This window comes from Sorex araneus, chromosome 4, assembly GCF_027595985.1.
Source record: "Sorex araneus isolate mSorAra2 chromosome 4, mSorAra2.pri, whole genome shotgun sequence".
NCBI lineage: Eukaryota > Metazoa > Chordata > Mammalia > Eulipotyphla > Soricidae > Sorex > Sorex araneus.
This window is the reverse complement of record NC_073305.1, coordinates 153,869,191-153,883,099: the sequence shown is the minus strand read 5'-3', so window position 1 is coordinate 153,883,099 and position 13,909 is coordinate 153,869,191. Positions and strand designations below refer to the sequence as shown.

The 13,909-nt window shown below is 36.8% G+C and overlaps 1 protein-coding gene across 1 annotated transcript in view; it reads left to right on the top strand.

Annotated features, from left to right (window-relative positions):
- THEMIS (thymocyte selection associated) overlaps window positions 1–13,909 on the top strand; it is a 107,154-nt gene that overhangs the window by 85,282 nt on the left and 7,963 nt on the right. The window contains exon 4 of the mRNA XM_004609099.2: window positions 9,317–10,365. Within this exon, the coding sequence (XP_004609156.2) occupies window positions 9,317–10,365 (1,049 nt within the window). The remainder of the gene's footprint in view (window positions 1–9,316; window positions 10,366–13,909) is intronic.

Sequence of the window (13,909 nt, the reverse complement as noted above, 5' to 3'; positions counted from 1 at the left end):
ATTTTTATGGAGGCGCGATGATTTACATCACTATTAATGATACTTTCGTGCTTACATCATTCCACCACCACCACCCAAGTACCTGCTTCCTCCCACCATTGATCCAAGGGCACTCCCCTCTATTTCTCCTCCAAAGGTAAGACCAGCTCTCCAGTTGTGATACCTTGGCCATTTTTTGTTCTCTTATCATGTTTCTTTATATCCCACGTTTGAGAAAGATGGTTCTATACCTGTCTTTCTCCTTCTTACTTCACCCAGCATAGTACCCTCTCTATGGACACTGCTATATTCTTATAGGGGTGGTGCTGAGGGGCCACTCCCGGGCCCTGGCAGTGTTTGGGTGACCTAGTGCAGTACTGGGATTTATAACAGTACTGTTGCTGCAGCTGCACGTGAGGCAAGTACCCTAACATTTGTCTTATCTCTCCAATCCAACACTGATTATTTATTTATTTATTTATTTATTTATTTATTTATTTATTTGTTTATTTATTTTATGTGTGCCAATCTTGAGTGGTATGAAGTTATATTTCATTGTTGCTCTGATTTGCATTTCCCTGATGATGAGGATTTTTTAAAATATGTTTGTCATTGGTATATTTCTTCTTTAAGGAAGTATCTGTTCATGTATTTTTCTTAAGTTTTATGGGGTTATTAGTGGATTTTTCTTTTTGTTGTTCTAATTTTGGGGTGGGGGGGAACACCCAGAAGTACTTGGGGCTTTCTCCTGGCTCTTTGCTCAGGAATCACTTCTGGCGTGAAGTGAGGTCACAGGACCCTATGAGGTACAGGAATCCTAATTGATTCAGCTACGTGCAAAACAGCATCAGACCAGCTGTACTCTCTGGAACCTGGAGAACTCCAGAACCTCTTGCTCTAAATTTTACAAGTGTTTTATAAAATCATGGATATTAACCCTTTGCCAGATGAATGGCGGGCAACTATTTTATCCAAATCTGTGTGGTGTCTTTTCATTCTAGCCTGCCTGCATTCCTCCCTCCCTCCGTCCCTCCCTCCGTCCCTCCCTTTGTTCCTCCTTCCCTCCCTCCCTCCTTCCTTCCTTCCCTCCTTTTTCTTCTTTTTTTGTGAAACAAATAGTTTTTACTTAAACTTATTTAGAAAGATGTGAAGGGAGACGAGTAGAGAAGTATGGATTCATGAGAGAACATAGGTTTCTCCAGAGTAAAAATAAGCAAGCAAAGAAACATGTAGACAAGAAAGCAAGACAAGCAAGAAAGGTGAAACAGGCTTTAAAAAAAAGCTGAGTCATTTCTTTTGCAGTGCAGAAATGTCACAATTTAATGTAGCCTCATTACTAAAAAAAATATTTATTTATGTATTTATTTATTTATTGCTTCTATTTGCTTGGCCAATGGCATTGAATTATCAAAAATGTCTTTAGATTCATTTTCGTGAAGGGTTCTGACTATATTTTCCTTACTATAATTTACTAATGGAAGTCTGATTGTCAAGATCTTTAGACTATTTTGAATAGACTTTTGGATAATGTGTGAGGTAGGATCTGAGTTCAGTTTTTAAAAACATGTGACTGGCAGTTTCCCAACGCCATTTGTTGATGAGATTTTCTTTGCTCTCTTCATACTCTGCTCTTTTCTTAAAGATGAACTGACCATACACCCAAACAGCTGTCTCTGGACTCTCAGTTCTATTCCATTGGTCTGAGAAACTGTCTTTGTCTTTAAGAATATGTCTTTGTTCCACACTTTCTTGGTTACTGCAGTTTTATAGTATAATTTAAAGTTGGGAAAGGAAAGTTTACCCTTTTCCTTTTTTCTTAGGGTTATTTTGACTAATCAGCAGGCTTTAATACTCCACATAAATCTTAAAAGAATTTCATCAATAAAATATTTTTTAAAAAATTCTGATAATAGAGTTATGCTAGTAGACTTAACCTGGGAGTATTTTCCTCAGGCTTCTTGAAAAATATTTTTATTAACATTTTTAGGTATTAGTATTTTTCAACTCATCAACTTTAGAGAGTTACTACAGACTGCTGCATATGGAGATTGACATTTAACTTTTATATCTCTACTTCCTCCTTATTACTCACATTTCTTAGAATCTGATAAATTGTGATTAAGCATTGGGGCTTTTATTATTGTGACACTTCATTTCTGAATCAAGCAGTATAAAAAGACTCTAACTTCATTTCAGTATTTTGGTTTTTTACTTCAAAGATTATCTTACTGTTTTATTGTTAGGTTTTCTTCAGTGCTCTACTAAATTCTTAAAGAAGGCTCCAACATTTCTCTTCGTTCCTTTTTTTAAAGTCACCAATGCAGTATTTCATAGAGCTCAAGCTATGAGGAAATCTATCTTTTCTATTATTTTGCTTCCCTCTTTCCAGAATTATTCCTCCTGGAACTTTCTATTTTTCTGCTCCAATCTAAATTTGTTGCCCTCCAGATATATTGCAAAAGTTCATGTCTTACCCCAGGCTGCTGTAACCAAAAAAACATCATAAATTGAGTGACATAAAAAAAAACCAGAAATTTATTTTCCAAAGTTCTGGAAAACAGAAGTGTGAGACAAGTTTACAGTGTGATTTAGTTCTAATGAGAGACCTTATACATGGTAGAGATTGCTGACTTTCTACCATGTCCTCAATAGAAAGCAGAGCTGGAATCTACTATCTCAGGAATGCTAAGCACTGATTTCATTCATGAGGGCTCCACCCTAACAACCAAGGCAACTCTTAACGTTACTTAAGCAACCTCTCTCCTAATACCAACATCTTGGTGGTTTAGGGTTTCAACATACAGGGTCCAAAAGTGGTTCCTTTTGAATTTGTTTCTGTGCTTACTAGCAGTTTCCAGAATCAAATAATATTCTCCTTTCTGATTTTCATCCAGTTTTGAGGTACCTCTCTTACCTGTGTGCTCTAAGAGGGTTCAGAGGATATTTACTGATAGGAGAGAAATACATGCTTGGTTAATTATAGAATTCCAGGTTGAAAATAATATCCCCACAGAGTTGTGAAAGCTTTTCTAATCTGTCTAACCTCTACGGTATTCAGGATGTTCACAAGAATATGGTTTGTGGTGTGTCAATTATTTTATTGCAATTGCAATCTCAGTCTGGAGATTTAGATTCTTTCTGTAGGAGGTAATTTATTTGATAATTTCATTTTAACTCATCTTTTTCCTTCTATTTTATCATTTGCCTTTATGTTGAACTCCCCTTACTGATTAAGAACTGTTCTATATTTGTCTCCTTATCTTTGAATAACCTTCAAAGAAGTTTTTTAAACTTTATTTACAATAGTTTTAATGAATTATTAACTTCAGCTCCCATATTTTTAATTTCTAAGAATTATTTTTTATGTTATTGTTTAAATGGTACCATGTTCTTGTTTTAAGGATGCTATATCTTTTTAAAAATATTTGCCAATATTTTAGTTTTCTAATATTCTTGAAGTTTCTCTATCTCTTACTATTAGAAAGTTTTTTGTGTTCTGTCCTTTAATTTTTTTCACCTATTATCTGGAGATCATGGCTTTATTAATATTTACAATAAGATATACTTTTAAATAAGTGAATAACAAAATTTATATATGAGTTATTTGTGAATTTCAGTTCTGTATAGAGGAATGGAAATAGTTCTCAGAAGATGCTGCTTTGAATAGACAAAAAGCATATAAAGTTGGAATTCATTTTATCAAGAAATAAAATATTTAAAAATTTTTTTAAATGAAGATTATTTAAGAATATAATTTTTGCCTTATTAGTTTTTATACCAGATAAATTTGAAATTGGAAAATTTTTTCCAAGAATAAATCTTTGTTACTTTCTACTCTTTATCAATATTGTTTATGTTTTTTTTGTTTTTTTTTTGCTTTGGGAGCCATACTCAGCGGTGCTCAGGGCTTATTCGTGGCTCCAGGGTGTATCAGACTTGTGCAAGGCACTGTATGATTTCTCGGACCTCAAGATACTTATGATGGGGTTGGGGAAATCCCAGTTTTTCTAATTACCTTACACTCTCACGTCATTTGGGAGAACAAAAATTACATTTTCCAAGCGTAAAATAGCACATGCTGTATAAAGATTTTGTAACAGACATATATGGCCATAATTCAATCATACTAATATATGAACAATGGTATCTAAAACCAATATCACAAATCACAAACCATTGCAGTGATTTTCCTCTCCCTTATTTAAAAAATATTATATACATGCCTATAGCTTTTGCTTTATAAAATATGTAATGCTATACCACATATTAAATTAAACCATATATTATGAAATTATATTGCTATAAAAATATTATTTCTATTTTTTAATAAGGTAAACAACAACATATTAAATGCTTTATCTTTCTCACGGAGAGACTTTAGAATATAATAGAATAAAATGAACAGATTACTCATGATAATGGCTGGTGTGATAGCATAGCGGGTAGGGCATTTGCCTTGCATGCAGCCGACCCGGGTTTGATTCCTCTGTTCCTCTCAGAGAGCCCAGCAAGAGCATCCCGCCCGGCCGGCAGAGCCTGACACGCTCCCCGTGGCATATTCGATATGCCAAAAACAGTAACAACGTCTCACTATGGAGACATTACTGGTGCTGGCTTGAGCAAATCGATGAAAAACAGGAGGACCACATCACCACATCACCACAGTCTAATTCAAACTCTGCTGGGTGTGGCCTAAAAATCTGAAATAAGTTAATCAAATAATTAATAAAATTTCATGCCTGGATCCTTTAGACTAATTTTTGGTTGTCACGGTGATTTACAAAGGTGCTCACAGAAGATCTTCAGGCATATAATATCCCAACACTATTTCAACCACCAGTGTCACTTCCCTCCACCAATGGCCTCAAATTCGATCCCACCCTCCAGACTGCCTCCTTGACATGCACTATTTTTGGTTTGTTTTGGGGTCACAACTGGTGGTCTTCAGGATTTATTCCTGACTCTGCTTTCAGGGACCACTCCCGACAAGGCTTGGAGGACCACAGGGGACGCCAGGTATTAAACCCAGAGCAGCTGTGTGCAAAGCAAGCACCCTACCTACTGTGCTATGTCTCTAGCCCTGACAGGCACATCTTTAAGTTTGGTTGTGGCAGTCTCATGCTTAGAGTGTTGTCAATTGTATGGTTTAGATATATACATATATCACACCTTTACACTGTTGATGTGCCCCAGGTTGACTGGCTATATACCCCTGTTACCTCTGGTCCATTTCTTCTTATCCCCTGCCCACTTCTCCACTTATTTCCCTCCCTGCCTTTCTCATTTCTGTAATATAAGGTCAAGGATAATGTAGATACCTTTTGATCCCTTGCATTCCCTCATTTGATCCCTTGCATTCCCTCATTTGATCCCTTGCATTCCCTCTTCCAGTTACTCTATAATCCACATATTAATGAGATTATCCAATAATTGTTCTTCCTCTGACTTAGTTCACTTAACATGATATCCTCCAGTTCCAGCCAAGTTGCAGTAAACTGCATGACTTCATCCCTTCTTGTGTCTTCATAGTATTCTCCAGTATATATTTAGCACTGTCCTCCCATTGTTCATCGATTTGCTCAAGCAGGCACCAGTAACATCCCACTGTGAGACTTGTTATTGTTTTTGGCATATTGAATATGCCACGGGTAGCTTACCAGGCTCTGCGTGCGGGCAGGATACTCTCGGTAGCTTGCAGGGCTCTCCGGCAAGGAGGAATCGATCCTTGGTCGGCCACCTGCAAAGCACATGCCCTATCCACTGTGCTATAGCTCTAGTCCTATCATTGACAGTATTGCAAATTATGTGCCTAAATTTTTTAAAAAGGTCTGCACCCCTATTCTCACATAAATGTCAATTAACACCTCAGTTTTATCTTTTAGTTTTAAATGCAAAAAGATTGGGGCCAGAGAGATAGTACAGCAGGTAAGGCTGTCTCTTCATTTGTCATGTGTCATTGGATACCTAGACAACTAGGTGTGCATATGTTATTATAAATAAATGGTTTTGTGTCCTAAGGCTAGATATCAAGAAGTGGAATTCATGGATCATATGGGAATTTATTGTTACTTTTCTAATCAATCTCTGTACTATTTTTCATGCCAAAACCAGCAATAACAGGTCTCATTCCTCTGACCCTGAAAGAGCTTCCAGTAGTTAGGAAAGACGAGTAAGGAGAAGCTGCTAAAATCTCAGGGCTGGGATGAATGGAGACATTACTGGTGCCGGTTCAAGTAAATCAGTGAACGATGGGATGACAGTGATGCAGTGATATTATTTTTCATAAGGGTTGAACCAAACAACATTCTCACTGGTGGCGGATGAAAGTTCCTTTTTTGCCACATCCCTGCCAACACAGGCTGTTCCCAGCTTTTTTGATATGTACCATTTTCACTGGTAGAAATGATATCTCATTGGCATCTTGATTTGGATTTCCCTGGTAATAAGTGATGAGCACTTTTTCATATTCCCACTGGAACTTGATCTTCCTTAGGGAGGTGTCTGTTCATTTTCTCTTTTCCTGGAGCAATAGCACAGCAGGTAAAGTGTTTGCCTTGTACGCAACCAACTCGGGCTTGATTCCTTCGCCCCTCTTGGAGAGCCTGGCAAGCTATTGAGAGTATCCCAACCTTACAGCAGAGCCTGGCAAGCTCCCCGTGGAATATACGATATGCCAAAAACAGTAGCAACAAGTTTCACAATGGAGACGTTACTGGTGCGCGCTCGAGCATATTGATGAACAATGGGATGACAGTGACAGTGACAATAGAATTTTGCAATGTTTTTGTCGTTGTTGATCTTGGTGATTATTTATCTTGGATGTTAATTCTTTATCTGACATGTTGAGTATAAATATTTTCTCCCATTCAGTTGGGTGTCTTTCAGTTTTAGCTCATGTTCTTTTCAGTCATGCAGAAGCTTTCTAATTTGATGTAGTCCAATTGTTATTTTTCGTTTTTGTTGCCTTTGTCAATAGAACCATATAATTAAAAACTCCTTTCACTTTCAAATTTTAGAGCATTTTGCTTCATTTTCCTGAGTGTGCTTTGTACATTCTACTCTCAACTCAAGGTCTTTAATCCACTTTGAATTGATATCTATTTAAGGTATAAGAGATAGATCATCATGTTTTTTACATCCAGTTTCCCCAACACCACTTATTGAAGAAGCAGTCTTCACTGCTTTGTCAAAAATTAGTTGATTAATTGATTAGTAATTAGTTGATCCAGGAATTTTTCTCTGGGTACTTTCTTCTAACCTATTGGTCAGAGAACAATATTTATTCCAGCACCTTGTTTATTTTTTCTGTATAGCTTTATAGTATAGTTTCAGATTAGTTAATGAGATATAACCAACATTTTAGCATTTAAAAAGTTTCATGGGGCTCATGGAACTCTTAGTATGCCAAACTTTATAAAGTGAACTAATTAGGAAAAAATATTTCATTTTAGGGTTTTTTGTAATGCAAACTCTTTGTACATTTTATAGACCTTCAGTCTTTAGAAAAGTGTACTCTTATGTCAAAGAAAATAAAAATAATGATTTTTTTCATATTCTATTGTACAGTATATAGAAATAATATGGCACAAACTTAGAGTTATGTATGATGAGATGCTGTAGACAATATTATTATAAGTAATGAAATGGTAGTGTTTTATAAAAGGAAATGCAGTCTGAACTCTTCCAAATTACTCACTTTCAAAAGCAGGCAAGTATGTAACATTGACAGAAGGGAGTTAGTGGAGTTACTGGGAAATGATGGCATATCTTGAAAATGCTATAAAAAGTGTTTTAAAGTTATGTAAAAAATATAAACCAGCATAAAATATGTTACAATTAACATGTAACTTTATTTTTAAGGTAAGACTATAATGATCTATGTGGGCTAGTGTATGGAGAACAGATAGTAATTTCAAGACTATATTTAAGCGTTTCCATAGATTCAAAGAAAGAGTTTTGAGAGAGTAACTGTTTGGAAAGAATTTTAAAATTTCATTAGTCACCAGTGAAGCATTAGGCAAAGTATATAATGGTAAGCACCCCAGCAAAACACCTGGGGCTCCTCTTATTGGCGTCCTATCCTGTGCCACCTTCTTTTTTTTGTATGTGTTAATGCTTCACCTTCAAAATTCTCACTGAAAAAAATTTCAATTAGCAATCTTAAGCACTTAATGTCCCATTATTTTGTAATGCTTTTGCATCTTATAGAATTATAGATTAAGAATGTATTCCTGGGTTGGGAGATTGTTAAGTGTGCATGACTGAAATATACCCTACCTGGGTTCTTTGCACCACATGGTCCCCTAAGCGTGACTGAATGCATCCCTGGAGACACCCAAGCACTAGTGATGTGACCCAGGTAATCCTCAGTGCAAAAGTACCTGAGCGGCACCACATCCTCAGTCCCATGCAATGAACTGCTGGGTAGTTGCAAAAATCACAGGTAATACCACCAGGTCTCCTGAGCTCTCTTAGGAGCGCTCCTACCCTGCACAGTTTGTATTTTCTAGGTTTTTTGCAGACATGGTATTAATTGAAGTAGCTGAACTTCTTTCTCAGCTAACTTTATATATCTACTATTGGTGCACCAAGGGTATGACTTAAAATGATATCAATCTTCCTGAAAAATGCATCTATACATTAAACATATGGACATATTTTCATTTATACATAAAGGAAAACACAGGAATAATTCAGTAGAACAAAAAGAACAATTATTGTTAGGCTATAAAGAGAAGGATGTGGTTTTGATGAGGTTCATTAGAATTCAAACATACTCCTTAATGTCTTTCTTTTGGCGGAATTTCAAGTTGATTAGTTTTGGTTTTGTGTGTAATCAATTTAAGTTTTAAATTTGAAAAAATGAGAGCAGCAAGTTAAAGGCTATTATATCATGATAACTTAAGCTTCTTTGTGGCAAAGAGGAAGCCATCACCAGTGGTTTGAGTCTAATAGTTTTGCTCAGGCCAACATTATGGTAAGGATAGGGTCATATGGTGTCCACGATCTAACATGCATGGCATGTGGTCCAGCTTTTGAGCTATCCCTTGCTCCCCAACCCATAATAAAATTTGCATATGATAAGGCAGAGCCTGGCAAGCTACCCGTGGCACACTCGGTATGCCAAAAACAATAACAACAACAGTCCTCATTCACCTGACCCTGACAGAGCCCCCAATACACTGTTGGGCTATACTAGCACATGACAGGGACGGATGGAGACATTACTGGTGCCTACTTGAGCAAATTGATGAACAATGGAATGACAGTGAAGGTAGAGTACAAACTCACAGTAACATTCTAAAACACAAAGTAATCATGTTTTTTTTTTCTTCAGCCCCAAAGGATATATTTTACATTCTATCCAACTTAGATATTGAAGTCAAAGACATTACTGACTCTTATGATGGTAGTGCGTTTTCTCAGTTCTTATCTACACAAGATATTTTTGAATTGAACAGTAAAGCCTTTCCGTTAGAGGTTGAAATTATAGAAGTCCCAGAAGGAAGCCAGATACCTAGCAGTATTCTACAGCCTGGTAAAAACATCGTGGTCCACGATAAGTATCAAGCATCAAGGATCCTAGCTTCAGAAATTAAAAGCACTTTTCCTAAGAGACACTTCTTGATCCCCACTAGCTACAAAGGTAAATTCAAGCGTCGACCTCGGGAGTTCCCCACCGCCCATGACCTTGAGATAGCGAGGAACGCATGGGAGTCTCTCCATGTGGTGGCCACCAAAGCCTTTCATGCCCCTCATGATGAACTGTCATCTGTGTCTGTGGGTGACCGTTTTCTCGTGCATCACTTACAGACTATTGAAGTTCGCTATGAGGGAATGAAGAAAGCACTGGATGTTCTCGCTTGTGAAAAGCTCCTCAAAAATTCCTGCGAGGTCGCACTGCTCCCTTTGTACTTGGATGGAGGTTTTGTAGAGGAGATACATGACACGAAACAGTACCAGATTCCTACAATCTCCTCTTCCTTCCGATTTCCCTTCAATGTGAAGGTATCTGTGAGAGATCTTTCTATTCAAGAAGACATTTTGGCTTCAGTACCAGAACTACAGTTGGAGGATGCTATCACAGACTCTTACTTACTCATAAGCGACGTCGCTAACCCCAAGGAATGCTGGGAAATTCCTGTCAACCGCTTGCATATGTCTGTGCAGATCATTCGGTATTTCTCTAAGGATTCAGAATCATTTCTACTTAGGTCTCCAGTGGAAGAGCTCACTGAAGAAGAGTATTACATGATAAGGAGATATAAGAACTCTTTCTTACAACCCCCACCTGTCCCTCCCAAACATCCCTCAGTGGAACAGAGAGAGTTAACCCCAATGACCATAGCAGAAGAAAGAAGAATGGGTCAACTCCAAGCTCCCAAGGTAAGACTATGGTTTTAGTTCTGTGGATTTTCTGGAATGATTCCTTAAAGGAATTAATTTTGTCTCTTTTTAGTTAGCTTTGATGGTTACTTTTCCGTCTTTCAAGCCACATTTGAAAAGAAACTTTTTGATGCACAATAGATGCATAAGCTGTTGCCGTATTTTATACTTTAATGCTTCGTCAGTAGATATATCATGGAGCTTACATTGAATTAGGAATGAAGAAATGACAGGAGTGACATTTGACTGCGATGACCCAAATTTCCATTTCAATGTGCTTGGGTAATTAAGAATGCTTAATAAGTTGCCTTCAAAGCAAATCACTTTTCTCTTGGAAGTATTGTTCATTTTATCTAGGTAGAGTTGTTTTAATACTTCATCCAGGAAATGAGCATACAATAAACTCCCTTCTTCTGGGGGAGTTAGTGGTAGCATGCATCTATAACACATGTCTTCATTTTGTTTTATGTGCAGAAAGATGTAAAAATATCCTGGCAGAACTGTGTGTGAGAATATGAGCATCTGCCCACATTATGCCTATCTGAGGATTGTAATCTTTAATAGTTCTATTGAAAAACAAAATCAATAAAATAGCAGACAGTATGAGATCATTACAGAATCAACAACTCCATAATCACTCTAAAGATTTGGTGAATTCAACTTCATTTCTGCTTGAAGTCTTTGCCTCTTGAAAATTGCCTGCTGAGTGCTTGGAAAGCATTTGCCCTTACTCCATGAAGCGTAGGTCGTTTATCTGGCCGGCAGTGGTTAGATGGTGTGTGGAAAGAATGCATTCTGGTCTGGCAGATGTTGTGCTAGCTGCTTGGGGAAACAAAGCAATTAGTAAAACAAAGAGGATGCTGTGTTTATTTTCTGTTCTCAAGAATGATAGGAGCCTCAGGCTCCAAGTATGTGAGTATGGAAATACTTTTTATTCCATATTTCAAAGGTTGTGTTCTGATCATATGCTGGAGAGAACCAATAAGGATCTCCAAACTCATCTTCAGAAAAAAGATCAAACCAGCATAAATTTCCACTCTAGAAAAAAACTTTTTTGGAGGGGTTGTTTTGAGTAAAACAACTGTTTCCAATTATGTTGATTAACAGGCTGATATTAATATGAAAGATGTCCAATTTTCCTTTTTTTAAAAAAATAAGTTTACTACTGAGCCAAATGACTTCAACTGAGAAGTGAAATGTTACTCTCATTTTTAGTAGAAGGCAGAAAAATGGTCATCATTTCCCTATGTCAATCACTCCTAAAGTCCCAGTATTTGTTCACATGTTACATGCATGGCAATAGAGACTCTGATTTCCATGCTTATAATGAAGGGCGTGAGAGGAGGATATTATCTAGATTATGTAGGTAGTTTTAATTTAATCACAGGTGACTAAAACTTTCCCAGTTGAACCAAGGGTCAGATGTAAGAATCGTCAAAGAGACATTCACCGTATGCTACCTTTGAATATGAAGGACAGAGGTTTTGAATCAAGGGATGCAGATGACTTCTAGAAGCTAAGAAAGACAAGAAAACATTTTCCCCCCATGCTCTTCAGTAAGCCTTTAAACCACCAAGTTTTTGTCATAGCAACCACAGAAAGCTAATATAAAACATATACATGGGAGGGAATAGGAACTAGAGAGATAGGATAGCAGGTAGGGCACTTACCTTGAACTTGGCTACTAGGGTTCTATGCCTAGTAGTACAATGAAATCCCTTGTACAGGAAGTGATCTCTGAGCACAACGCCACAATAAATCCCGAACCCCACCAGGATTGTTGCTCCCCCAAACACATACACAAATTGGGGAGGGAATAATATGTAGCAACTTTACATAGCAAAATCTTTATGTAAGTGAAGACTTGTTTAATAGGCAGAAAGATGTTCTCCTATCCCAGTTCAGTGAATTAGCTCACGTGCCCATTGAGAACTCAAACATTGAGCTAAGCTTCAAGGACAATTGGAAGCTGGATCTTCAAACAGTTAGAACGAGTTGTCATTTTCATTACACATTATTTTATTTTCAGTTTGGCCTTAGTCAAAAGAGACATACTTCTTATATGTTATAGCTCACAGTGTTATCACCATAGAAAAATATAATTTCTTTTTAAAATGAAGGTCTTTGATTGGATCACATGCTATTTCCTATTTCAGCCAACCCAATTTATAACTAAAATTTGGAAGAAAGTATATGGGAACTGGCAGTGTCAAATAATATAGTTGTTAAATAATATGTGAAAATCTGAAGTGCAGAAAGAATAGCTGTCCACTACAAACAAAAAGGTGGTCAAAAAAAATCCTGAACTCCTAAATAAGTATTCAAAAAAAATTAGATTTAAAAATTTTGAAGACATTTGTTAAAATGTCAGCTGAAAATGGTCTAAGTGTTTTATTAAGAGAGACAGTCACTAAGCAACAAATTTGTGTCTAGGCTACTAATTGAGACCAAATTTCAGTCAGGTTTGAGATGACTCCATGTCTCCCATTTTTTCTCGTACTACAGACAAATCAGTGATGATAGGGGGACCCTTCAGTACTGATCTAGAAGACACACACACACACACACACCAAGCAAATTTATTTCACACAATATCATTCAATCCTGGTACTCTACCTAGAGATAATTTAAGGTGCCTCTGGTTAAGGGTTTAGTCCTGTCAGACTTCCTCCCACTCCAGGTGCCAATCATTAGCAGGTCCCCAGGAAACAAACAGCTTCTACCTAACTTGACTACAAGGTAGAGCATCTCATAAAACCCTCCCATAATTTTGATTGATTTTCTAGAATAGTTAACAGAACCCTAGGAAATGTTTGCCTTTTTATTAACAGAGAATTTAAATGATATGACAGTCAGATGAAGACACACATAAAATAAGGTCTAGAAGGACTTCAGTTACTTCTATTCCCATAAAGTTGATTATAGATGTGTTCTCCAATTTGGAAGCTTTCTGGATCCAGTAATTTGGAGACATTTTTGAGTCTGTTTCATAGCTGCATGATGAATTTTTAGCTCCATTTCTAGTTCACCCTCTCTCTGGAGATAGAATGTTGTTGAAAATTCCAATTTTCTAATTATGGCTTAGACTTCTTGGTAACCAGAGCTATGTAGGAGCCACCAGGTTGCCTCATTAAAACAAACAATCTCCTAGCTTATCTTAAATTATAAGAATTTAGATGCTTGGAGTCAGGAACCAGAGTCAAACATCAAATATTTGAACAAAAGATTTTCTAGGTACTCTTTTCTCCTTACAGTTTACTCAGATTCAGAAACTGTGCCAGGAATATGGAACAGTAACCAATAGACAATAGATATAACTTTTATTATCTCACAGCTATTAAGATAAAATTAAGAAGATCTTTGATTAAATTCATACATGTAGGATTCCAGATCAACTTACTAATTTCTACTCCTCATGAATTTTTGGATCTAGCTCTGCATTTTAGTTCTAAAGAATAGCATTCAACTTGAAGCTTACTAAGATGTGAATAGCTAATATGTTTAAAGATTCGGGAAAAAATTTGTTTACAAACAGAAGAGCAAA